The sequence below is a fragment of the Orbicella franksi genome, chromosome 4, assembly GCF_964199315.1.
Source record: "Orbicella franksi chromosome 4, jaOrbFran1.1, whole genome shotgun sequence".
NCBI lineage: Eukaryota > Metazoa > Cnidaria > Anthozoa > Scleractinia > Merulinidae > Orbicella > Orbicella franksi.
The window spans coordinates 6152405-6179213 of NC_138148.1; the positions used below are offsets into that span (position 1 = coordinate 6152405).

The 26809-nt window shown below is 38.3% G+C and overlaps 2 protein-coding genes, 1 long non-coding RNA gene and 1 pseudogene across 3 annotated transcripts; all 4 read left to right on the top strand.

Moving 5' to 3' along the window:
• Positions 1–327: 327 nt before the first annotated feature.
• Positions 328–2038, top strand: LOC145484291 (coagulation factor IX-like). Its single transcript, XM_081462933.1, has 3 exons — positions 328–452; positions 1384–1640; positions 1910–2038. Exons 1-3 carry the CDS (start codon positions 347–349, stop codon positions 2036–2038), a joined length of 492 nt encoding a protein of 163 aa, XP_081319059.1. The 5' UTR covers positions 328–346.
• A 240-nt stretch (positions 2039–2278) lies between these two features.
• On the top strand, positions 2279–3792 carry LOC145484328 (uncharacterized). Its single transcript, XR_014049004.1, has 2 exons — positions 2279–2557; positions 3124–3792. It is a non-coding gene; the product is annotated as an uncharacterized LOC145484328 (long non-coding RNA).
• A 4690-nt stretch (positions 3793–8482) lies between these two features.
• On the top strand, positions 8483–25816 carry LOC145484358 (uncharacterized; the record flags this gene model as incomplete). Its single annotated transcript, XM_081462979.1, has 5 exons — positions 8483–8716; positions 24015–24129; positions 24461–24500; positions 24901–25027; positions 25204–25816. Coding segments are annotated over 5 exons (1035 nt in total), but the record flags the coding sequence as incomplete, so codon positions are not given.
• On the top strand, positions 12184–15377 carry LOC145484258 (uncharacterized; annotated as a pseudogene).
• Positions 25817–26809: the final 993 nt, after the last annotated feature.

Here is a 26809-nt window from a genome sequence, read left to right on the forward strand (position 1 = left end):
ATGTAAAATTTTAAATTAAGGATTAATTCTATGTCACCAGCCATATTAAAATAATTTGGTCTGTATTTTTGGTATTTCACTCTGGAGAGAAAAAAGTTAACCATGAAACGTCCGTTAAGGTCAACTTTCCAAATTGCCGGTTTTTTAGAGCTATGAATTAGTTGATTTTCATCTGTCGCTCGTCAAACACTACAGCGGAGTTATTTATATACCAATTGCTTTGCTCAATTCACTCACAACAATGTATCGAACCAGTAAAAACTTTCATTAACATTCTTTGAAACAAGAACATCTGCGGAATAAAGCGGAAACTAGCCGAGACTCTCAAGCTGCCATCAAGAAGACAATGTCTTCTTCGACGGAAATTCACTTCAAGCCTAAATCTGCAATCACGGTCTACATCCTTTACATTTCACTTGCGATCATTTTCTCGTTTTGTTGTGCTTGCTCTGGTAAGTCCTTACCTTGTCTGTTACTTATTGTCTTGATTGAGTCTTTCATGATTTTACACGACCCGAATTTCGGTCATCTTCACTCGTCCATGCAACTAAAGTAGAAGGCTGCAGGCCTTTCTATCCCTGAAGAAATGATTTCGCACGCAATGCATGAAATATGCGCTAGTAAATCTTTGATGCTGCATTATCGCCTAGCTACGTGCCCTTGTATCTCAGATGATAGTGACCGACAAGTGCGCCGAGTGTTGCGCGCGTCAGGGACTATGGAGTATGCCGTTATTCTGAATAAAAAAATATTGCCACATTTCGCGAAGACAGATATTAACCAGCTGGATGTTATGTGTCCATTGAATTGGGTGAGACTAATCGATAGTCAATAATTGAACGAAGAAAACTATAGTTTTAATGCAAGCATAAACACAACACGGGAAGAACACCGTGTAGCATGTAAAAGCCTTGAAATCCAAATAATTTTGGGAGAGAAACGACAGTAAAAATTGGAGATTGCAATTATAAACAGAACTTCTGATATGCAGTCCTCTATCAGAAAAAAATGTACTCAGAGAAGGGAAATCCACATAGACTATACCGTTTTGCATTTTTTTTAACATTAAGTTTTAATTGATGTATTTCAAAGACGACAAATGTCGCGACATTGTGTTCAAGGAACCAGTTGCAAACAAGGCAATCAAGTGCTTACCCATTTGTCAATATCAACATTCCAAATTTCTGTTGATAGTTAGCAATTTCCATTGCAACCCGCTGCGGGAGAAACGAAAGTAAAAATTGGAGAATACAATTATCGACAAAACTTCTGATATGCAGTCCTCTGTCAGAAAAAATGTACTCAGAGAAGAGAAATCCACATATATAGACTATTGCTTTCTGCATTTTTTTAATATTAAGTTTTAATTTGTGTATTTCAAAGACGATGAATGTCGCGACATCATATTCAAGGAACCAGTTGCAAACAAGGCAATGACGAACCACGTGATCAAACGTGAGGCAGTGCCCAGTGAAGGGAGCTGTCGCTTGAAGTGCTATATGGAGCCCAATTGTGTGTCCATCAATTTAGGACCATTGGATGGAGAAAAACACAAATGCGAGTTAAAGAGCGCTACAGATGAAAACAAGTTTGCAAATTATCTTGTAAATAAGCCGGCTTTTACCTATCTTGTTATGGAGGTAATGTCATTCAAAAGACTCCCGATCAATTACAGTGAATAAAGAAAGCCCACAATGAAAATTTGTACCATAACAGTTTTATAGTTAAAAACCTAGTATTCAGACGTTACAATAGTTCTTTGAACTCCTTCCAATTTGTTATTTGCTGCGTGAGGTGGACGTTCAATGTAAATTTGAAACTTTTTACAACCTTTTTCAGAGACGAGAACCCTCTCATGCACTTTGAAAATCAGTCTAATAGAAGTTATCTCGACTTTTTCTCCTAACAGAATCCCTGTAGTAGCAGCCCATGTTTGAACAATGGAACCTGTCATGCTGGATTCACTAACAAAGGATATCGTTGTATCTGTCGCCCTGGATTCACAGGAACAAACTGTCGTAAAGGTAAATTAAAATAATTAATTAAATAATAAATTAATGACTTAACTAGTAACTAAATAATTAACCAGTTAACACACGGGGGAAAATCTTATGGGGTTTCAGTATTCCGATACGTATTGTTTTTTCCCATCCAGTTATGTTCGTAATGTGAACATCGATTGCACAAATTTAAACTCCTCCTCATCTCATTAATTTTTTTTTTGAAACGTTACAATGATGTAATGTTGACGATACGTGTATACTCGAATACCCAGGGGTAGTTAATTGGGGAGGGACGAAGTAAACCCGCAAACAAACCTGTTTGTAAATTAAACTCCTTTTGTTTTCCAGTTCTTCTACTGCAGGTGCCGCAAAAACATGCAAGGAACTCTATGAAATACACAAGTAGGTTATTAAAATTTTCGGGAAAAGTGTTCAAAGCACGCACGGAGACCGTACCTACACCATGGGAGGAGGCTCTCAACCGGACTCTGAAAACGCAAGCAATCGCAGTCCACTCCAGACAAAACGAAAAAACTTGGACAAGGGGGGATGATGTCGAGGAAAAGGTTGTTGTTATTCATCGTGGTAGATGCAATAATAAAGTGTATTATCGTTTGTCTCACGATGTGGTCACTTGAGATGTAGATCGCGACGTTTCGACTGCTTACTGCTAGTCTTCTTCAGGCGATAAGGTCGACTGATTGCACGGTATCATTTATATCACAAAGGTCGGCTGTGATTGGTGCATTTCGATCCTCCTATTGTTCCATTGTTCCGGCGAGTAGCTGTTCCCTCAGTGGTCCGCTGTTGTACCGTTCTCCTGTTGTTGTGTTTCTTGATCGTGGGTATCCATGCTTCAGGAATTTCAATTCCACTATCCCTGTTGATGTTGTTAGGGTGAAGTCTTATGTGAATAGCTTCCTTGACCCTACGTGTGTACCAGTGAGGATCTCGATCAATAAACTTGACCTCATTCCAGATAGGATAGTGGCCGGTCTCGTGGGTGTGTTCAGAAACGGCGGAGGTCTGGGTACGGGCGAGTCGTATATACTCGCGATCTACATCTCAAGTGACCACATCGTGAGACAAACGATAATACACTTTATTAATGAGGGATGAGACTCTAACAGATAAACTAAATAGTTAACTATTTAAAAACTAGAATATATTTTCTGGCTTTAAAAAAAGGTGCCAAGCTGATACAAACGGGCAGAGCTGTGGTTTCTTTGGAGCCAGTAGCATTTGAGCAATTATTGTATTTTCTACGCAAATTACTTAAAACTGATCAGAGAAAGTTCCTGATTTAAGAGCAGATTGTTTAAAGATATTTTTATATTTAACAGGTCGAGGGTGAGTCAGTTGGTTACACTCCATGTTGACTCAAAACCAATTTCTGTTCTCTGTCACATAAGAGATTTTGGATGTGGAGATGGAGGATGGACACCGGTCTTAATTCTTAGAAAACTGAGAGCTGCAAAGGTCAAATACTTCTGGAAGATGGGCTGACAGATCGCCAAAGTTGAACTGATAATTGATTAGATTACAGCTCCCCCATCAAGAACTCGAATTTAAGAAAAAACGCTTTTAAGGAAGTTAAGCTCGTAAAATGAACCTCAGTGCCCGATAAAATATTTCTAATGTTGGCCAGAAACGTTTCTTTCGTACCACTGCGCCTTCCCTGCTCCTCAGTCTCTTACAACGATCGTGGTGATCATATGGTAAAAGCCTATACTGACCAGTTGCTTTCAAAACAACTGTTTTGTTCCCTGTCAATAAATATACAAATAAATGTATAAATAAATATCTATTTCAAACAAGAACTTAGTAAGGTCCATAATGTTATATGAATATACATGTATTGTCATTTTCTTTTGTTTAGAACACCTTTCATTATGACTCAGCGTACTGGAGTAATAAAATTGAATACAACCTTCCTGGAGGGGAGACAGGGTTTGACTCAAAAGAGACCAAGTTGCCGACCTACTGGAACACATCCTTCACCAAGATCTGTCTTGATATGAAGATTGGTCCACAAATGAAATTTACCATTATCAACAAGGAAATCAACTCTCTGTACTCACTGATCGCTGAAGAGAAATACCACGCCACCTCACTGGGTCGTAACACGTGGAAGACGCTGATTGGTTCACAGGCCTCTTTGCAAAACAACTGTAACAGGGAAGGGTTCAATGCTGTGTGTGACGACGTAACTTTTTCCAAAGCAAGAATTGGTATCATTAGTGACAACGACAATGGCTGCTTTACATGTGGCTCCAGAATCGGGTTTGGCACAGGAGGGTATCCTCAAGATTTCCACACATGTGGAAACGAAGCTTCAAAACACCAGCCAGATAATGGACAGACACACATCAAAGCCATGGGATTCGTCTTGGTGCAATGATAGCGAATTTATTGTCCAACTGCAGCGAATACCGTCCAAATAATACCACAAATATACAGCGATATTGTACAGTTATTTGTACGGTAGAAAACCTGTTTGCCGGTGAGGTTGGCGCGCGCACAAAAAAACTGTCACGCTCTTCCTCTTTCATTGATAAACTTATTTACTACAGCAGTTGGATAATAAATCCCTTATCAGATGTTTTGGTTTGTAGTATCGCTTTATATTTTTACTCGTTGTTTGCATTTTGACTAACCCGTAGGGCGAGTCAAACTACGCCACAAGTCATAAAAGTGTAGCGATACCACACACCAAAACATTTAGTAAGATATATAATAAACGTTTTGAAGTCGCATGGAATGAGACTTAAAAACATATACTGTAAATGTAGTTTAGAACATCAACTAGTTTTTACCCTCATTAAAATCGTCCCGGCCTCCTTACAGATCAACTGTTACAAAGAAGAGTTCAATGTTGTGAGTACTGATGGTTCATATTCTAACAATAGGCGATTTGCATGATGGCGTCATTTGACTACTGTACAACCACCAGAATCCTTCTCTTTTTCTGTTTCTTTGGTTAATTGAGGAAATCGTTATTTAATATAAAATGAAAAGAACCAGCAAGGTTATTAGTGGAAGTGTTGTGCTGCGTTGGCGTCAACATTAAGTTGAATATTACAACAAAGTATTCCATATCAAATGAAGTCTAATAATTGTGCACATGATTAATAGCCCATATTGACAATAGCCGCCATGATGGTTTTCTTATTACAATGCAAATTAGCCACGTTGTCTGCCAAGGGGCAAACATTTAAATGGTTCCCATTTCTTTGAAAATCGGCTCGTCTAAATGGTCAAGTATCTGCACAAAAATCACATTTTGGAGCCAAGTTACGGAATAATGATTTTATTATTAATTTAAGTTGAAAAAAAACGTTTCTTGAGAACTTGACTTATTTACTACGCGAGCCGTTTTCTTTTTATAAAAGAGCCGAAACTCTGTAAAACTTGGAATATTTTCACCCCAATACTGAAACCAAAGCATGGGCATGAAAAAAAATTATCGGACATGATAAGAAACCAGTTAAAATTTGCCGATATTAGCTTGTTTGCCCCCTAAGAAATGACGTGCATAATTTGGATTATAATGTAAAAACATGGCGGTTATCGTGAATAAGGCTTATTTAAAGCACCATCTCCTGATTAAAAGAAAAAAAAACCCTACAAGAAATTAACGCTTTAGAAAATTAACGGGAATCTTAAAAGTTCGCTTTTATTCAATTCGCTTTAAGTTGTGTTAATTTCAAATACCTTAATCAACACGAACACTAATTTTCCATATTTAGATATGTTGCCATAATAAGCTGTAGGACTACAATCAAGACATCAATATCCCAATAAATTATTTAATAATTTAATTCGTAGTGGTTAACCACTAACGCACTTGCTACGTACGTTATATTTAAGTGAAACGTTTGCTAAAGATCTTAACTAAAAATCATATAAACAGCAAAACGAGAAAAAAGACTCGTGAAAATATGAACTGAAGATTCAAACCCCAATATCAAAACACAAACTCTCCTTACCTTAACCATGGCACTGGTTGGAGGAATTTGTTCTCTCTAGTTTATTTTCATCAAAAAAATAATGACTGAATGGAAAATTTCTCGAAAAAGGACGCCAGCAGGGATTTTGAATTTCTCTCTTGTCCCTTTTCTGGTTTGCTGCCTTAAGCATGGTATTTGAACCGTTATTATTTCCAGTTTATTTTCATAATAAGTTATGACTGTGTTTAATATATTTCTCGGAAAAAAACAAACAAACAAAGGCGCTAGCAGGAATTTTAGCTTTTTCCAAAAAAAAGAGAAAACATTCGTTACCCATTTTCCGAAAGACAACTTTCTGTTTACTGTCAGTAACAGAGAATAATGCTGGCGCTGCAGTTTAACGGAGAATCAAGGCAGCCCATTTATAAGAGCTTATCTGATTGGCTACAAACACAAAACGGAAATATAAAACCATGGGTTCCCAACAAGCCAAATATTGATTTCAAAGCTTTCAGTTTTTTTTGTGAGGAAAGAGAAAAGCCGTGAGCGTCGCATTAGGATTTACTATAACTTATTTAGCCTTCGATACCCGTCACTATGCTTTATGTTTTGATCTTCGCCGTTCTGTTGATTTCGTCTGTTCTCGTGCAAGAGGCAACCTGTGCTAATGGTGAGCTCAGTCTTGTTATTTTCTGACTCATTTTCCAATGTATAAAATGCATGCTTATTATTATCTCCTGCTTTTTTTTCTCGCAAGAGTCTAACTTTGATCGAAGAAGTTCACTATCAAGGCTGTTTAGGAACGTATTTTTGTTGGTTCGCTTGATTTATAGCTCAACGGTATTTCATCTAAGAAATTTTCTTCTCCGATCCTAAAAGCCATGCACAAAAAAAAAAAAAAAAAAAAAAAAAAATGATAACTTCACTGTGATCGTAGGGGAGATGGACAATTTATCGTTATCGCACTGCGGGAAAAATCAATACTCCTGCGTTCGTAATTTTCTCTTTTATATCGTAAAAATTCTCTTTCATATAATAAAAGAGTAATTGAGTGACCGCTGACGCAATTAGGGATTTACACTCCTCGTGGTATTTGAAAATCCTTTTAAGTTGTCCCCGGATAAAGGTGCGTGCAATTTCGAGAGAATTCTAAAATTCACCTGCAATTTAAAATGTTAATTGCACTCGCATTCAAAAAATTACTTATACTCAATGGCAAAATGAACCAAATTAACGTGTATGGGGTTAATTCCAGCAAATTATATTTGTATAGGCGAATCTTTGCTGATGTCGCTGTTTTCATTTTTTCTTCGTCAACATAGGACTTTTCGCAGAGAAGGGAATAGGAGAATCTTTGTTTACAAAATTTGCTCAATAGCTGTAGCATAAGCGATGCTGTTTCTCATGGAGATACAAAAACATAGGTTCGGAATAATGAAACATCACAGCACGATTAACCGTCACAAAGAATTTGAGCCCCGATGAATCGAATTCTTTTTGTGCGACATGGAGTTAAAAACTTAAAATTTTACAAAGAATGCATGAGCTCATTAACGCTTTTGCCAACAAGTACTTTTGCCATTTTTGAAAGCCAATTTCTTCTCAAATATCACACCCACAGAGCCAAAACGTTTACGAATTACTAACTTTCACAAGCGCTCTTTACTGCGCCTTTCAATAACATGCGCACTCTAAATTCAAAGCTCAACCGACAAATGTTTTTTTTTTGTTACCGTCAATCAAATGTTCGGCGGCTCCTCCCAGCTTCCGACTATGTTGTCTGAACTGTTTTCAACGATTTGATTTGATTACCGCGCGCTCGGCAATAATCGAAAGCTGGGAGGAGCCACCGAACATTTGATTGACGGTAGCGAAAAACGCGCTTGCGGTTGAGTTTTGAATTTTAGAGTCCGCATGTTATTGAAAGGCGCAGTAAACGTTTTTAGTCATTTCGTGTCTAGCGTGATGCATCGCGTTAACAGTCTTAACGTTGCTTCAGTAACGACGAAGGATGAGACATCTTGCTCCAACACTAAATCCCGGTTTAGCGTGAAGCCAAAATCATAAAAATCATTCGTGATATTTAGGCTGTTTGCGCCTTTAACCTTTTGTTAATACAAATTCCTGCTGGTGGCATTAAGTGGAATATGCTTTAATTTTTTACTTTCAGGATTGCACAAGTGTTTTTGTTTCTTTGTTTTAGGGATGAAGAGCATCAAATTGCTCATAATAGCCAAGATCGAAAGGAACTTATTTGTCGTTGGAGAATTGCTCCCAAACTGAAAAGGGCTAGGTTTTGGTTTAATGTAAAAACACAAACGCCAGCAAGTGTTGTTTCGTTCTTTCATATCGAACAAACAACTGATGAGCTCCGAGGTATTTTGTCAATTTAAAATAGCGAATACTGCAGTCGATAAATTTGCCAATTAGTCTTGGATTCTGACATTCCATTCTTCCTACACAAAGTCAAACATTTTGCCCCATCCCCAGAAAGCTTATTCAACTTTACAAAATGTCCAATAACATACATTTGTAAAAGACGAGTTCCATTATCTGAATGTGTCTCAAGTTGGAACATTCACCGTGTACGACATATTCGATTGCACCTTTGAATGCCTCAGAAGTCCTTCGTGCCTTTCTGTGAACATGGCCGCCTTCAAAGGAGCTAACGGAGAACTTTGGTGGGAGCTGCTGTCTTCTCCTAAATACAGAAACTCCACAGAGTATGAAGGAAACAAGAGTTCACATCACTTTTCCAATAAGGTGGGGAACATTGTATGAATATGAACTAATCAATAATACGTTTTGTTGTTTTTGTTATTGATTGTTGCTTGGTTTTGTTATTCTTTTCGTACCAACAATATCGTAAATAAATAGATAAATAAACGAAAGAATAGATGAATGAATGAATGAATGAATGAATAGATAAATTGATTGATTGATTGATTGATTGATTGATTGATTGATTGATTGATTGATTGATTAAATATAATATTTAGATGGGATGCCACATCATCCCTAAGTGGTTTTCATGCGGGTGCTCTATCCGGTTGGAATTATAATTTGGACATGTTTGTTTTTTTGTGGAGGGAGGAAAACCGGAAAACCCGGCGAAAAACCCTTGATGTGAGGCCAGAACAAACAACGACCTCAACCCACATAAGACACTGGGCCAGAATCGAAATGGGCCACATTGGTGGGAGGCGAGTGATCATCCCTGGTAGTGATCTTATGGTAAAGAGCCTGTACTGGTCATTTGCTTTCCGACAAGAGTTTTTTTCCTGTCTATAAATAAACAAATACATATGTAAATAAATACCTATGTCGACTGAACTAAACCTCAGTAAGGTCCATAATGTTACATGAATATTTTACGCTATTTTTCTTTTCAGAACACCTTTCATTATGACTCAGGGTACTGGAGTGTTAAAAGCAAATACAACCTTCCCGGAGGGGAGACTGGGTTTGATGCACACGAGACCAAGTTACCGACCTACTGGAACACATCCTTCACCAAGATCTGCCTTGGTATGAAGATCGGCCAACAGATTAAATTCATTGTCATCAACAAGCAGGACAACTCTCGTTACTCACTGATCGCTGACGGGCAATAGCGTGTCACGTCTCTCGGCCGCAACATGTGGAAGCCGCTGATTATATCGCAGGCGTCCTTACAACGCAGTTGCAACAAGGAAGGGTTTAACGTTGCAATTGGTAAGGCAAGAATCGGCATGGTTGGAAATAATGAAAACGACTGCAATTCTTGTGATTCCAGAATCGGATTTGGAACAGGAGGGTATCCTGATGATACCAACACGTGTGGAAACGTCGCTAGGCACTCAGCAGATAATGGACATAAACACATCAAAGCCATTGGTTACATCCTGGTACATTGACAAGGAAAGCAAAAAAGAGTTTAAAAACCTGTTTTGAAGACATGTCGGATGTAGCTTTCACATAGTTCAGAGCATAAAAATTAAACTATTTTAAGATTGACAAATATTTACTACTTAGAACATAACTGCATTCCCTGGTGAGGCGAAGTTATTGCAATCACGGCATTTTATTCACGTAGCCCTTCTGTCATGAGCGAGAAGAAAACTATAAATAAATTGTCAAAATGGCTGTCAAACAGTGACAAAACGGCAGCTTGAGTTTATGTATTACTCTTACTTCATCCCAACTCTTGCCCCTACTCTAAAGGCGGGTGCGTGCATTTTAATTTTTATTTTCCATTTCATTACTAACTCCGTCACCCGTCCAAGTACTCACCCAACCCAGGAGGTCGTAATTTAGCTGATTTGATGACAACTCGTACGGGCTCATCACCTCGCCTATGCTATGCTCCCACCCAGTAAGGAATGTTAATGTTTTTGAAGCAAATCCTTTCAATTTAATGGTAATAGGAAAATAAAAAAAAATTAGATTAAAATAAGCGTTTTTGGTACCATTTTCTCATACGGGTCTGACAGGATCTGGTGAAATTAGAGATAGCAGAAACCATTCGACTTTGTTCTTGACTGATATTAGACAGAATTATTGGAAGGTATATGTCGTAGTGGAGACTTGCAAAGGAAGAGAAAATTCACGCGAGAACATTATGTCAGTTATGACTACAAGCAACAAACGAGCATTTCCTCGCTTACAGAGGTAAAGACGAGGAGGATTTATATCAACTGAAGTCTCTTTCACATAGTGGTGTCTGATCCATGTAACCGCGATATCTGCATGCAGAGCTTGTGAGAGTTAATAGCTAATGTAGGATTTGTTTCAAAGGGGTTCAAAGGTAAGAAAGATAATTTGAAGGATGGAAATAAACATAAAGCGCTGCTTGTTCGTTTTTTCAAGAATGTTGGCCTACAGGAAGGGCGCCCCGAAAACAAAGACTCTTCTTTCAAGGTTCTCAATGAATTGAGGAGCGTGATGACAAAGTCGCTGTTTTACACTTGTTAATTGTCCATGGTTTGCATAATTACAGCATAATTTACTTTTTCGGCTGTTGTGCCAGTGCCGTTTTTGTTGTTTATAGTCATCATGAGCACTCTTAATACCTAGGGAGAGTAAACCATGGACATGGCCTCAGTCATATTTATTTATTTATTTATTTATTTTTTTCTGGCTAGGGCCCAGTATGCAGTAATAAGCCGGCCAAAATAATTTGGTTATATTTTTAAAGAGAAATTAGTGCTTAGTCATTTGTCAATTTCCACTCTTTAAATTTCTGTTCTTTAATTTGATAAAAAGAAGTGCCTTTTTAAAACATTTAGCTATAAAAAATTGCGCAAAACTTTTCTTAAAAACATTTAAGAGACTTCTAAAAACGGTTAAAAAATACACGACGTTTCGACGTTCTCCGACGTCATTATTAAGTGACAAAAACAGTATGAATATTCTATAAATACAAGGAAAACAATAGTTCATTAAAAAAAAAGAAGTAACATAAAAACATGCTACAAGCTAAACAAAGAGTTTAGCACTGATGGAGTCGCTCTGAGTGTTAAGGCTAGGCCTCAGTTCTTTGATGAACAGCATGTCGTAAACGAGGCTGTCAAATTTCCCGTGGCACTTCTTGAGAACACGAAATTGGCCCTCATTAAGAAGGTTTTTGTCACAGTGCACTTCTAAAAGTTGTTTACCTATAGCCGAATACTTGTGTTCAGCAATGCGTTGATGAAGGTGTCGGGCTGTATAACCAACATAATCTGCCTCACACGGATCATATTCAAATTTATAAACAGCGCAATGGTGACTTACGATACTCGGCTTAATTTCTTTCGGCTTATGATCTTGCTCCAATTTTTTCCTCACAAAACTTGGCTGTAAAGTGACGGCAATCTTATTGCTGAGATCACGTAATTGCCTACGGACTGCATTACCGGCTATCTGATCTTTGAAGGGAAGAACTATTCTGATCGTGTTGCCGTCATCGATAATGACGTCCGAGAACGTCGAAACGTCGTGTATTTTTTAACCGTTTTTAAAAATTTCTTAAATGTTTTTAAGAAAAGTTTTTTTGGCAATATTTTATAGCTAACTCTTTAAGTTGATAATTAGCTAATTTTCATTGCCACCCGCTACAGCATCTTAGCAACCAACCACTTTATACAAAGCTGTCAATATTGGAAAACCAACCATTAGACTTACGAAATTACTCACAAGAACATCTGCTGTCAAATTAAAGGCAGAAGCTTGCTGAAACTCCCTCAGACTCTTAATTTATCATCCAGAACATGACGGCCTCTTCACTGGAGATTCAGTTTAACTATAAATTTGTAATCAACCTTTACATCATTTGTATTTCACTTGCAATCATTTCCTTGATGTGTTGTGGTTGCTTTGGTAAGCATACTCTCCCAGTTTGTTTTTTTGTTGTCTTAGTTGGATTTTCGGAATAGATAGTTTTACGGAGCCTGAATTTGTCTCTATGAAAGTGCAGCGTTGACTGGGCTTTTCCTGTCGAATTATTTTTGTAGGCAAAATATAAATATGCTCTAGTGAAACTTTCTACATTATCGCCTCTTCCAGAATCTAAAATGATGACAACGGTCAAAAATCGATTACCACCCTTTATGTTACACGTGAAATAATTCAAACGAAGAGCAATATTGTATATGAATATCGGCATAATAAAAATTTAGAAAGTAAATCATCCAGTATATGTAAGCAATATATATGGCGAAATAAAGGCAAAAATGTAATAAAAAAAAAAAGAACAATAAAATGCTCAACGGAAATTCAGATACGCAGTCGTTAAACAGAAAATATTGCACGTAGAAAGACCATCCTGTTTTGTTTGCAATTAACGTTTAAAACTTAATTTTTAATTTCTTTAATTCTTTTTTAGACGATGAATGTCGCAACATCATATTCAAGGAACCAGTTGCAAACAAGGCAATGAAGAACCACGTGATCAAAAGTGAGGCAGTGCCCAGTGAAGGGAGCTGTCGCTTAATGTGCTATATGGAGCCCAATTGTGTGTCCATCAATTTAGGACCATTGAAGGGAGGAAAACACAAATGCGAGCTGAACAACGCTACAGATGAAAAACAGTTTGCAAATTCTCTTGTAAATAAACCGGCTTTTACCTATCTTGCTATCGAGGTACTGTCATACAAAAGACTCCCGATTAATTACAGTCAACTGAAAGAAAGCCCACAATGTAAATTTGTAAAATAAAAGTTTTACAGTTAAAATTCCATTATGCTAAGGTTACCTTACTTCTTTGAACTCCTTCCAATTTGTTGTTTGCTGTGCGTGGTAGACGTTCATTGTATATTTAAAACTTTTTCCAACCTGCTTCAGAGACGAGAACCCTCTCATGCATTTTGAAAATCAGTCTAATAGAAGATATCTCGACTTTTTCTCCTAACAGAATTCCTGTAGTAGCAGCCCATGTTTAAACAATGGAACCTGTCAAGCTGGATTTACTAGCAAAGGATATATCGCTGTATCTGTCGCCCTGGATTCACAGGAACAAACTGTCGTAAAGGTAAATTAAAAAAATTAATTAAATAATACAATTGATAAATTAATTAATCTATTTAACACACAGGGGAAGATCTTGTGAATTTTCAGTTTTCCAAAATATATTGTCCTTTCCCATCGAATTATGCTTCTGATGTGAACAACGCTTGCAGAAACTCCAGCTCCTTCTCATCTTATTCATTTGCTTGAAAAGTTAAAACGATGCAGTGGTCACTATGCGTGTATCCTAAAAGACCCATGGTTAGTTAATTAAGGAAGGACGAAGAAAAACCGGCAAACAAACCTGTTTGTTAATCAAAATACTTTTCAGAGAGTTGTTTTTCTTTTTCTAATTCCTCTACTGTAGGTACCCCCAAAACATGCAAGGAACTCTATGAACTACACAAGTAAGTCATTAAACTTTTCGGGAAAAGTGTTTAAAGCACGCAAGGATGACCGCACCCACACCATGGAGGGAGGCTCACAACCGGACTACGAAAACGGCTGGAAATGGAGTCCACTCTAGACAAAACGAAAAAACCTTGAGCAATGAGGGCTGGGACTCTAACAGATAAACTACATAGTTAATTACTTAATAAGTAGAATAAATTTTCTCGCTTTAAAGAAGGTGTAAGCTGAAACAAAAGGGCACACTCTTGGATCTTAGAGCCAATAGTATTTGAGTAACTATTTTATTTCCTGTGACCTTTACAGTGTAAAAATCAAAAGCGCAAGTTTCTTAAACCTAATCACAGAAGATTGCCGATTTAAAGGCACCCTGTTGAAAAACATTTTTGTACTTGACAGCTCGAGGGTGAGTCAGCTGGTTACGCTCCACGTTGATTCAAAACCAATTTCTGTTCTCTGTCACATGGGAGATTTTGGATGTGGAGATGGAGGATGGACACCGGTCATGAAGATTGACAGCAGCAAGGTATATTATAACTGTAAACCAAGGCTTTCAAAGCTCAATCCACAATTCAGTTGTTTCGTCAACCCCCATGAAAACTGTTTATGTTATCTCTAGTCTGGTAAATTCCATTAAATAGAAACAGGTTTTGGGAAGTTTATTTTCTTCTATTTCTCCTCAGAGCACATTTCATTATGACTCAGAGTACTGGAGTGACAAAACTGAATACAACCTTCCTGGAGGGGAGACTGGGTTCGACTCACAAAAACCAGGCTACCGACCTACTGGAACACATCCTTCTCCAAGATCTGTCTTGGTATAAAGGTCGGCAATCATATTAACTTCATCGTCATCAACAAGCAGGCCAACTCTCTGTACTCACTGATAGCTGAAGGGCAATACCACAAAACCTCACTGGGTCGTAAAACGTGGAAGACGCTGATTAGCTCACAGGCCTCCTTGCAGCTCCGCTGTAACAAAGAAGGGTTCAATGCTGTTGGTTCCAGAGCCTCTTATTCCAAAGCACGAATTGGTATTCTTGGCAACCAGCAAAATGATTGTGCAAGTTGCAACTCAAAAATCGGGTTTGGTACAGGAGGGCGTCCTGATGACTCCAACACCTGTGGAAACACTGCCTCTTTAAGTCCTGACAATGGAGGCAAAAACATCAAAGCCATGGGATACATCTTGGTGCAGTGACAAGAATTTGACATAGAAACTTTAGACTGACCTGTAGAAGATAGAAAAACAGAAAAGTGCAAACTAGAAACTAAAATGATTTCGACAAATTGTTTCGGGTTTAGCACAGGAGGGTATTCTGATGACACCAATAACAGTGGAAACACTGCTATTGCATGCCCTGACAATGGAGAAAACACATCAAAGCCATGGGTTACATCCTGGTGCAGTGAGAAGAAAGTGGCATGGAAACTTGGTACATTGATAAGCAAAATAATAAATTAAATATGCACTCAAAGGGTCCTAATTCACTCTGACCCTAAAACAAAATAATCATCCTTTGCCATTGTTAGAGTTTTCATCGCATATAGTTCAAACCCAATGCCATCAAAAACTTTCAGCAGTTTTTAAACCTTACTATTTTAAGTTTTAATTATTTCTCCCCAAACTTGTTTTTTTTAGAGTTCTTTGAGGCCGTGATGGGAATTTTAAGGCTTTCGAACACGTTGTAACTTTCAGAGCATTAACACTGTGACGATAAAACGTAAATTATTATATAAGCATATATAGCACCTCCATAAGTGTTTTCGTACTGATGCATGTTCAATCCATCATCTTCGAACTTATGATGAAACAAACCTACAAAACTCCGGATTCAAAAATAGTCATACCAATAAAGAATGGTAAGAATATCTTACCTTGGAGGAATTGGAGGAATTAGAGGAATAAAATTAAAAAATAAAAAATATATATCTGAAAAAAACTAAACTTTTACTCATAATCCTTTCCCCTACCCATACCCCTAAACCTACCCAACAGCTGGCCAACCAGCTTAAACTTGACAGATCTGACCTCTGCTTCCAATATGTTACGTTCCTACCCCCGAGAAACATAGGTAAAATTTATGGTAGACTTCTACGAAACGGGAACAGAATTGCAGACAGCACTTTTAGAATAAAGAGATAACAATGATCTTCTCTTGCAATGATGGAAGCAGCGTTTTGCTTCCGTGTTTAAGTAGTTTTGGTGCGAAACGACCACAGGCCTTAGCAGACTTCAGCTGTTTCAGACTGTCAGTAATACCCACGTGAGACATTACACGGGTGACGTGGGCACAACGGTGCTCTTGGCTGCAAGCAGGAGGTCACTAGACAGCTTTTCCTCTACAGTGGAGAAATGTAAATGAAGAACTTGCGCTATCCCATGATCAGAAGTTTCTTATTTCCATCTGGTCTCCTGATTCCCAGTATTGGTTGGTTGTGACGCTTGACTATAAGCAGCGGCCTTAACTATCATCCAGTATGACTTGCAACCTTTTATCTCACCAAAAAAATCTATGTAGTATACTCTCTTAGCAAACCGGATTTCATGGGTGACCTTCTTCCTTAGCGTGTGATAATTAGACCAGAGACCATGGTTGTTTGTTTGTTTGGCTTTTAAGAAAATTTTGTATCTCAGAGTCATAATATGGCGTATCTCTGGCGTGACCCAAGGTAAATAAAGACTGACGTGTAACATCTTACAGGCTTGCAGAGGCAAAGATGACAAAGGAGTCTTATTGAAGCATTTTAAAAAGTCGTATTTCACATGAAGTCTGATGCCGTAGCGACAGAATCTATAGAAGAGATTATCAGAGTTTTGAAGGGCAATTATAACATTAAACGTGCGATTGGCCAAGGTCTTCTAAGGGTACTGTTACGTCATAGATTCTTGTTACGTCATAGGACCTCTTGAGTTTGTAATGCGCATGTGCTTTGCCCGACACGTGGATTAAAAGAGTGTTGTTTTGCGTGTGTTGCTTACTCTCGTTCGTTTATTCGAACGGTTCCGTTTCCCTGTTTGTAATATTTGGTGACGAGGATGGGATGGATGTTACTTTGTTTACTTCCTGGATTACTTGTATAACGCATGATTTCTTCTAACATTGTTAACATCGCTGTTTCGTGTTTTCACGCTTTTGGTTGTCGCCGCCTACCCTGGGTTCCACAGGTTTTTTCGCGCACGCGGCAGATGGAAATACTTTGCTGATCATGAGACATGACCGACACCGGAAACCTCGCAAGAAAAACCTCTGGCACCCAGGGTAGTCGCCGGCGTGGCTTCGCCGCTAATTAGGTGCCATTGGAAAATTTGATCCTACGACCGAGTGAGTTACAGATTATTCGCAGCGACTTGATCAGTTCTTTGTTGCAAACAACATTAGAAGTTATCCAACCAGTGCATCGGAAGCAGTTATCGGTGCCGCAGAAAAGAATGAGGTGGCCGTAACAATTTCTGTGATCGACAAGAAGACTTGCAGTGTTCTTCGTGACTTGTGCAGTCCGGTGAATCCGAACGACAAAAAATTCGAGCAGTTATGTGAGTTACTACAGTACAACCCAAAATAATGCACGCACAAGAACTTCTGTTTGCGTCCGCAAGCCGTCAACTTCTTGCTGACCTTGCGGCTTCTTGCGGGTCGCTTGCGCTTGGATCCTGCAAGACACAAGAACTTCTTTGCGGTTAGGAGTTAAAACCGCAAGAACTTCTTTGCGGTTGGATTTTCGATACGCAAGAACTTCTTTGCGGTAGGATTTTCAACCCGCAAGAACTTCTTTGCGCTAACATCTTAGCACGCGAAAATCCGTATCAAGACAGTACCGTCTTGGCGACGGGTTCTAAAAAACACAACTAACAGACACAACGGAAAAAAACAGAACTAGCGCCGCACTTACCGTAAGAAACATTAAAACGACAAATTCTTAACTCTTGACGATTTAAACTCAAAGTTCAGTTCAGACAACGAACTTTTCATGAGTCTGACTTAATTCGAATTTGGACCGATCCCCGCGAACGGCCAAAGAAAAAGTAATGATTGGACGGATGCGCCTTTGATGAAACTTCGAATTCGTTTATCGGCGCGAGCTGGAGTTTACATGTTCTATAAAGCTGTATTTCAATCCATCAAAACGTAAACAAATATAACAGAAGAAGAAGTTGATTCTCAGTCGTACCGACTGAACAAATCGTCGACCTTACTACGTATACGGCTACCGTTACACAAGAGATCTTGGGAAGCTTCTTAATGATGTGACTAATATAAGTTCTATAGTGTAAGCCATATAAAGTCTAAACGCTGTTGGGATCGTCCTTGGAGAGAGTTTTCGTTCGCGAATAAATCACTCGGTAAATTTTATCACTCACAGTGGGAAGATTTTGGTCACGTGCTAAGCAACCTGTGAATCGAGTGTCTCGAAATAACTTTACAGATTGAGACAGAGATAAGGCCTTTGGCTTTTTGTTGGTTCATAATTATTTTCATCAGTTTAGTAACAGTACATTTTTTATCGGTTGGTTCTGAATTAGATACTGGTTTCACTTTGTTTTGCTTTTCGGCGACATGGAGGAAATTTTACTGTTTACAATTATTATTACGATGTGTCCCGGAGTCCCGGACCCACGGTGTGATAGCGGCGCGAAAAGAGCTCATTTGAAATGGCTTTTTCTGTCCGGGACAAAGGCTAAAAAAACACATATTTACTGGGAAGTAGCTTCCAAGTGTAACCCAGATTTTGAAACAAGCAAGTTTCCCAGCACAGGACTACATATATGCATGACAAAAGCGTGACTTTTCATGCATCAGTAATGTTTGAAGAGTTTATGCAAATTCAAGGCGTCAAAACAACATGATTGTTATCAGTGCATGCTGTCCTGAAAGATTTCTTTCAATGGGATTCTCTTCGAAATAAGAGGAATGCATAAGGCGAACTCATGAGATTTCGCTGTTTAGAAGATCATTTATGTGTTTATCACAACCATAGTTATACCGGTAATGTTTTACCGCATTGCAAACAGGGTAAAATTTACGAAGTTCGCTTCCATAGGCGACTTTCAAGTTTCCTTGATTGCCGTTTGTTTAGAAACACAAAATATATTTTCTGCAAGGGCTTTTCGCCTGTAATACTAACTCTGCGAAAAGTTCTTAAAGAAATTTACAACATCGTAGTGCACACGCAGTCTTTGCGGTTCAGTGTGCGATTTGAACGAAAGTTGTCTTCGCTCACATATCCGCAAGAAGAAGTCAACCCTTCTGAATGATAATGAATTTTGCATTCAGAAGCAAAAAGCGTTGGAACCCAGACTGACTACATCGTAGTTCGATTTTTCTACGTGGACTGTTTCTTCATGAGCTTCATTATTTGGAGACGTTTTGTGATTATCGCATAATCTGCCAGCAGACTATTCAAGTGATCGAAGGGCTTTTTTTCCCGTAGGTGTCATGAACACGCGAGTGCGTTCGATATTATTTTCACAGTATAAGCAGACATAAATCCAGATCTGGTCTTAGCTGTTGGAAATATATCTCTTCCCACTGCAGTGACATATCTTATGGAAAACATTGCGAGCAAACGCTGAGCATTTCTACCACCAACATGGGGCACTTATAAACAAACAGACTGTTTGATCTGCAACAACTTCTTGCGCCTTCTTGCGGCTTGCGGTAAGATTCATAAGTTCTTGCGGCTTCTTGCGGTTAGATTTTCAACTTCTTGCGGCTTCTTGCGGTTAGTCTTTCAACTTCTTGCGTTTCGAATGTTATTGTGGGTAAACCGCAAAAACACGACATTTTTACTTCTTGCGGCGCAAGAACTTCTTGTGCCACTTCTTGCGCGTGCATTATTTTTGGCCTGTACCTAAACGATTAGTAGTCGCAGAATCCTGATGTTGAGGCCGACTACCGGCCGAACCTGATAAACTGAAATTGATCTAGGTCTGTTATAAGCTGACACTCGTTTAGGGTCGAACTGTGCACTCACAAATATCCTGATTCGCTGCCGAATTCGCCGGATGCGTGTGGACGGAAGCTGTATCCGGAAAGAAAAAGTTGCGGATTCGAAAATATCCGGATAAGTGTGGACGGGGCCTCAGATTTATGAAATGGCTATCCGTCGTTAGTCTTGTCATGAAATTGATATGTTTTTCAGAATTCTTTTTAAGTTATTCCACTTATTATTCTACCGCTCAGATTAAAACCCCTGTGGAATTCGCTTGAAACAGATGTAGCTGTTTTGAGGAAAACGTGTCCTACAAACAGCGTAAAAGCCATTTAGGGTGTACCAGACGATGCTAAAAGTGGTTATTAGTGGTTAATAGTCAATTTACCGCTTAGTGTTTCGGCGCGATACGAAGAACAAATAAAGAATACGTACGGCCATGTTTTTCCCTTCCCTTACACTGAATAACGTTAACCTCGTTAAAACTACGAAGGACAACCCGAATACCCAAAATACCTAGAAGACAACTTTTGTCGAAACATTTCATGCAAACAATTAAAGAAAGCGAAGATGGAGGAGAAATTTCTTTCTAGATGTTGTTGATTGTCACAATACTTGAGTGTATTAAGACAGCCATCTGAATGTACAGGTTACGATGGTTACGGGAAATTGAGGATTCCTGAGTGTCACATTTTTAAGGCTGGTGACGAGTGAAATGACGGTGAGTGACGCGCGTTTATCAAAATTCTTATAATTTCTCTCACCTAAAGGCGAGGGAAACTATTTGACTTTTGACAAAGCGCTAGTGGAATTAGTTCTTGATTTTTACGAGTATACTACTTAATAATTTTTTTTAATATCATGGGTGATAAATTACACTTACAATGGTGGATTTTTGAATGCTTATTGTATCGAGAAATTTCGCATCAAACGTTGCCATGGAAATTATATTTTGTAATTTCACATGTAAAATTCTAAATTAAGGATTAATTCTATGTCACCAGCCATATTAAAATAATTTGGTCTGTATTTTTGGTATTTCACCCTGGAGAGAAAAAAGTTAACCATGAAACGTCCGTTAAGGTCAACTTTCCAAATTGCCGTTTTTTATAGCTATCAATTAGTTGATTTTCACCTGTCGCTCGCCAGAGACTACAGCGGCGTTATTTATATACCAATTGCTTTGCTCAATTCAGTCAACACAAGGTATTGAACCATTAAAAACTTTCATTAACATTCTTTGAAACAAGGACATCTGCGGAATAAAGCGGAAACTAGCTGAGACTTTCAAGCTGCCATCAAGAAGACAATGTCTTCTTCGACGGAAATTAACTTCAAGCCTAAATCTGCAATCACGGTCTACATCCTTTACATTTCACTTGCGATCATTTTCTCGTTATGTTGCGCTTGCTCTGGTAAGTCCTTACCTTGTCTGTTACTTATTGTCTTGATTGAGTCTTTCATGATTTTACACGACCCGAATTTCGGTCATCTTCACTCGTCCATGCAACTAAAGTAGAAGGCTGCAGGCCTTTCTATCCCTGAAGAAATTATTTCGCACGCAATGCATGAAATATGCGCTAGTAAATCTTTGATACTGCATTATCACCTAGCTACGTGCTCTGGTATCTCAGATGATAGTGACCGACAAGTGCGCCGAGTGTTGCGCGCGTCAGGGACTATGGAGTATGCCGTTATTCTGAATAAAAAAATATTGCCACATTTCGCGAAGACAGATATTAACCAGCTGGATGTTATGTGTCCATTGAATTGGGTGAGACTAATCGATAGTCAATAATTGAACGAAGAAAACTATAGTTTTAATGCTGGCATGAACACAACACGGGAAGAACACCGTGAAGCATGTAAAAGCCTTGAAATCCAAATAATTTTGGGAGAGAAACGACAGTAAAAATTGGAGATTGAAATTATAAACAGAAATTCTGATATGCAGTCCTCTATCAGAAAAAAATGTACTCAGAGAAGGGAAATCCACATAGACTATACCGTTTTGCATTTTTTTAACATTAAGTTTTAATTGATGTATTTCAAAGACGACAAATGTCGCGACATTGTGTTCAAGGAACCAGTTGCAAACAAGGCAATCAAGTGCTTCCCCATTTGTCAATATCAACATTCCAAATTTCTGTTAGCTATAAAAAATTGCGAAAAAAACTTTTCTTAAAAACATGTAAGAAAATTTTAAAAACGGTTAAAAAATACACGACGTTTCGACGTTTTCCGACGTCATTATTAAGTGAAAAAAACAGTATCAATATTCTATAAATACAAGGAAAACAATAGTTCATTAAAAAAAAGAGGTAACATAAAAATATGCTACAAGCTAAACAAAGCGTTTAGCACTGATGGAGTCACTCTGAGTGTTAAGGCTAGGCCTCAGTTCTTTGATGAATAGCATGTCGTAAACGAGGCTGTCAAATTTCCCGTGGCACTTCTTGAGAACGCGAAATTGGCCCTCATTAAGAAGGTTTTGTCACCGTGCACTTCTAAAAGTTGTTTACCTATAGCCGAATACTTGTGTTCAGCAATGCGTTGATGAAGGTGTCGGGCTGTATAACCAACATAATCTGCCTCACACGGATCATATTCAAATTTATAAACAACGCAATGGTGACTTACGATACTCGGCTTAATTTCTTTCGGCTTATGATCTTGCTCCAATTTTTTCCTCACAAAACTTGGCTGTAAAGTGACGGCAATCTTATTGCTGAGATCACGTAATTGCCTACGGACTGCATTACCGGCTATCTGATCTTTGAAGGGAAGAACTATTCTGATCGTGTTGCCGTCATCGATAATGACGTCCGAGAACGTCGAAACGTCGTGTATTTTTTAACCGTTTTTAAAAATTTCTTAAATGTTTTTAGGAAAAGTTTTTTTGGCAATTTTTTATAGCTAACTGTTTAAGTTGATAATTAGCTAATTTTCATTGCCACCCGCTACAGCATCTTATCAACCAACCACTTTATACAAAACTGTCAATATTGGAAAACCAACCATTAGACTTACGAAATTACTCACAAGAACATCTGCTGTCAAATTAAAGGCAGAAGCTTGCTGAAACTCCCTCAGACTCTTAATTTATCATCCAGAACATGATGGCCTCTTCACTGGAGATTCAGTTTAACTATAAATTTGTAATCAACCTTTACATCATTTGTATTTCACTTGCAATCATTTCCTTGATGTGTTGTGGTTGCTTTGGTAAGCATACTCTCCCAGTTTGTTTTTTTATTGTCTTAGTTGGATTTTCGGAATAGATAGTTTTACGGAGCCTGAATTTGTCTCTATGAAAGTGCAGCGTTGACTGGGCTTTTCCTGTCGAATTGTTTTTGTAGGCAAAATATAAATATGCTCTAGTGAAACTTTCTACATTATCGCCTCTTCCAGAATCTCAAATGATGACAACGGTCAAAAATCGATTACCACCCTTTATGTTATGCGTGAAATAATTCAAACGAAGAGCAATATTGTATATGAATATCGGCATAATAAAAATTTAGAAAGTAAATCATGCAGTATATGTAAGCAATATATATGGCGAAATAAAGGCAAAAATATAATTAAAAAAATAATAATAAAAAGCTCAACGGAAATTTAGATACGCAGTCTTTAAACAGAAAATATTGCACGTAGAAAGACCATCCTGTTTTGTTTGCAATTAACGTTTAAAACTTAATTTTTAATTTCTTTAATTCTTTTTTAGACGATGAATGTCGCAACATCATATTCAAGGAACCAGTTGCAAACAAGGCAATGAAGAACCACGTGATCAAAAGTGAGGCAGTGCCCAGTGAAGGGAGCTGTCGCTTAATGTGCTATATGGAGCCCAATTGTGTGTCCATCAATTTAGGACCATTGAAGGGAGGAAAACACAAATGCGAGCTGAACAACGCTACAGATGAAAAACAGTTTGCAAATTCTCTTGTAAATAAACCGGCTTTTACCTATCTTGCTATCGAGGTACTGTCATACAAAAGACTCCCGATTAATTACAGTCAACTGAAAGAAAGCCCACAATGTAAATTTGTAAAATAAAAGTTTTACAGTTAAAATTCCATTATGCTAAGGTTACCTTACTTCTTTGAACTCCTTCCAATTTGTTGTTTGCTGTGCGTGGTAGACGTTCATTGTATATTTAAAACTTTTTCCAACCTGCTTCAGAGACGAGAACCCTCTCATGCACTTTGAAAATCAGTCTAATAGAAGATATCTCGACTTTTTCTCCTAACAGAATTCCTGTAGTAGTAGCCCATGTTTAAACAATGGAACCTGTCAAGCTGGATTTACTAGCAAAGGATATCGCTGTATCTGTCGCCCTGGATTCACAGGAACAAACTGTCGTAAAGGTGAATTAAAATAATTAATTAAATAATGCAATAGATAAATTAATTAATCTATTTAACACACAGGGGAAGGAGTTTTCAGTTTTCCAAAATATATTGTCCTTTCCCATCGAATTATGCTTGTGATGTGAACACCACTTGCACAAACTCCAGCTCCTTCTTATCTTATTAATTTGCTTGAAAAGTTAAAACGATGCAGTGGCCACTATGCGTGTATCCTAGAAGACCCATGGTTAGTTAGTTAAGGAGGGACGAAGAAAAACCGGCAAACAAACCTGTTTGTTAATCAAAATACTTTTCAGTGAGTTGTTTTATTCTAATTCCTCTACTATAGGTCCCCCAAAAACATGCAAGGAACTCTATGAACTACACAAGTAAGTCATTAAACTTTTCGGGAAAAGTGTTCAAAGCACGCAAGGAAGGCCGCACCCACACCATGGAGGGAGGCTCACAACCGGACTACGAAAACGGCTGGAAATGGAGTCCACTCTAGACAAAACGAAAAAAACTTGAGCAATGAGGGCTGGGACTCTAACAGATAAACTACATAGTTAATTACTTAATAAGTAGAATACATTTTCTCGCTTTAAAAAAGGTGTAGGCTGAAACAAAAGGGCACACTCTTGGATCTTAGTGCCAATAGTATTTGAGTAACTATTTTATTTCCTGTGACCTCTACACTGTAAAAATCAAAAGTGGAAGTTTCTTAAGCCTAATCACAGAAGATTGCCGATTTAAAGGCAGCCTGTTGAAAGACATTTTTGTACTTGACAGCTCGAGGGTGAGTCAGCTGGTTACGCTCCACGTTGATTCAGAACCAATTTCTGTTCTCTGTCACATGGGAGATTTTGGATGTGGAGATGGAGGATGGACACCTGTCATGAAGATTGACGGCAGCAAGGTATATTATAACTGTAAACCAAGGCTTTCAAAGCTCAATCCACAATTCAGTTGTTTCGTCAACCCCTTTTAAGCCATGCATCACATGTGAAAACTGTTTACGTTATCTCTAGTCTGGTAAATTCCATTAAATAGAAACAGGTTTTGGGAAGTTTATTTTCTTCTATTTCTCCTCAGAGCACATTTCATTATGACTCAAAGCACTGGAGTAACAAAACTGAATACAACCTTCCTGGAGGGGAGACTGGGTTCGACTCACAAGAGACCAAGTTACCGACCTACTGGAACACATCCTTCTCCAAGATCTGTCTTGGTATAAAGGTCGGCAATCATATTAACTTCATCGTCATCAACAAGCAGGCCAACTCTCTGTACTCACTGATAGCTGAAGGGCAATACCACAAAACCTCACTGGGTCGTAAAACGTGGAAGACGCTGATTGGCTCACAGGCCTCCTTGCAGCTCCGCTGTAACAAAGAAGGGTTCAATGCTGTTGGTTCCAGAGTCTCTTATTCCAAAGCACGAATTGGTATTCTTGGCAACCAGCAAAATGATTGTGCCAGTTGCAACTCAAGAATCGGGTTTGGTACAGGAGGGCGTCCTGATGACTCCAACACCTGTGGAAACACTGCCTCTTTAAGTCCTGACAATGGAGACAAAAACATCAAAGCCATGGGATACATCTTGGTGCAGTGACAAGAATTTGACATAGAAACTTTAGACTGACCTGTAGAAGATAGAAAAACAGAAAAGTGCAAACTAGAAACTAAAATGATTTCGACAAATTGTTTCGGGTTTAGCACAGGAGGGTATTCTGATGACACCAATAACAGTGGAAACACTGCTATTACATGCCCTGACAATGGAGAAAACACATCAAAGGCATGGGTTACATCCTGGTGCAGTGAGAAGAAAGTGGCATGGAAACTTGGTACATTGATAAGCAAAATAATAAATTAAATATGCACTCAAAGGGTCCTAATTCACTCTGACCCTAAAACAAAATAATCATCCTTTGCCATTGTTAGAGTTTTCATCGCATATAGTTCAAACCCAATGCCATCAAAAACTTTCAGCAGTTTTTAAACCTTACTATTTTAAGTTTTAATTATCCCTCCCCAAACTTGTTTTTTTTAGCGTTCTTTGAGACCGTGGTGGGAATTTTAAGGCTTTCGAACACGTTGTAACTTTCAGAGCACTAACACTGTGACGATAAAACGTAAATTATTATATAAGCATATATAGCACCTCCATAAGTGTTTTCGTACTGATGTATGTTCAATCCATCATCTTCGAACTTATGATGAAACAAACCTACAAAACTCCGGATTCAAAAATAGTCATACCAATAAAGAATGGTAAGAATATCTTACCATTGGAGGAATTGGAGGAATTAGAGGAATAAAATAAAAAAATAAAAAATATATATCTGAAAAAAAGTAAACTTTTACTCATAATCCTTTCCTCTACCCATACCCCTAAACCTACCCAACAGCTGGCCAACCAGCTTAAACTTGACAGATCTGATACCACCTCTGCTTCCAATATGTTACGTTCCTACCCCCGAGAAACATAGGTAAAATTTATGGTAGACTTCTACGAAACGGGAACAGAATTGCAGACAGCACTTTTGGAATAAAGAGATAACAATGATCTTCTCTTGCAATGATGGAAGCAGCGTTTTGCTTCCGTGTTTAAGTAGTTTTGGTGCGAAACGACCACAGGCCTTAGCAGACTTCAGCTGTTTCAGACTGTCAGTAATACCCACGTGAGGCATTACACG

Bases quoted from the DNA above. Each gene is read 5' to 3' on its own strand.
- LOC145484291 (XM_081462933.1), top strand. From the start codon at position 347: ATGTCTTCTTCGACGGAAATTCACTTCAAGCCTAAATCTGCAATCACG. The intron at 453-1,383 runs GTAAGTCCTTAC...TGTATTTCAAAG, and splicing joins GTTTTGTTGTGCTTGCTCTG to ACGATGAATGTCGCGACATC. The intron at 1,641-1,909 runs GTAATGTCATTC...TTCTCCTAACAG, and splicing joins TTACCTATCTTGTTATGGAG to AATCCCTGTAGTAGCAGCCC.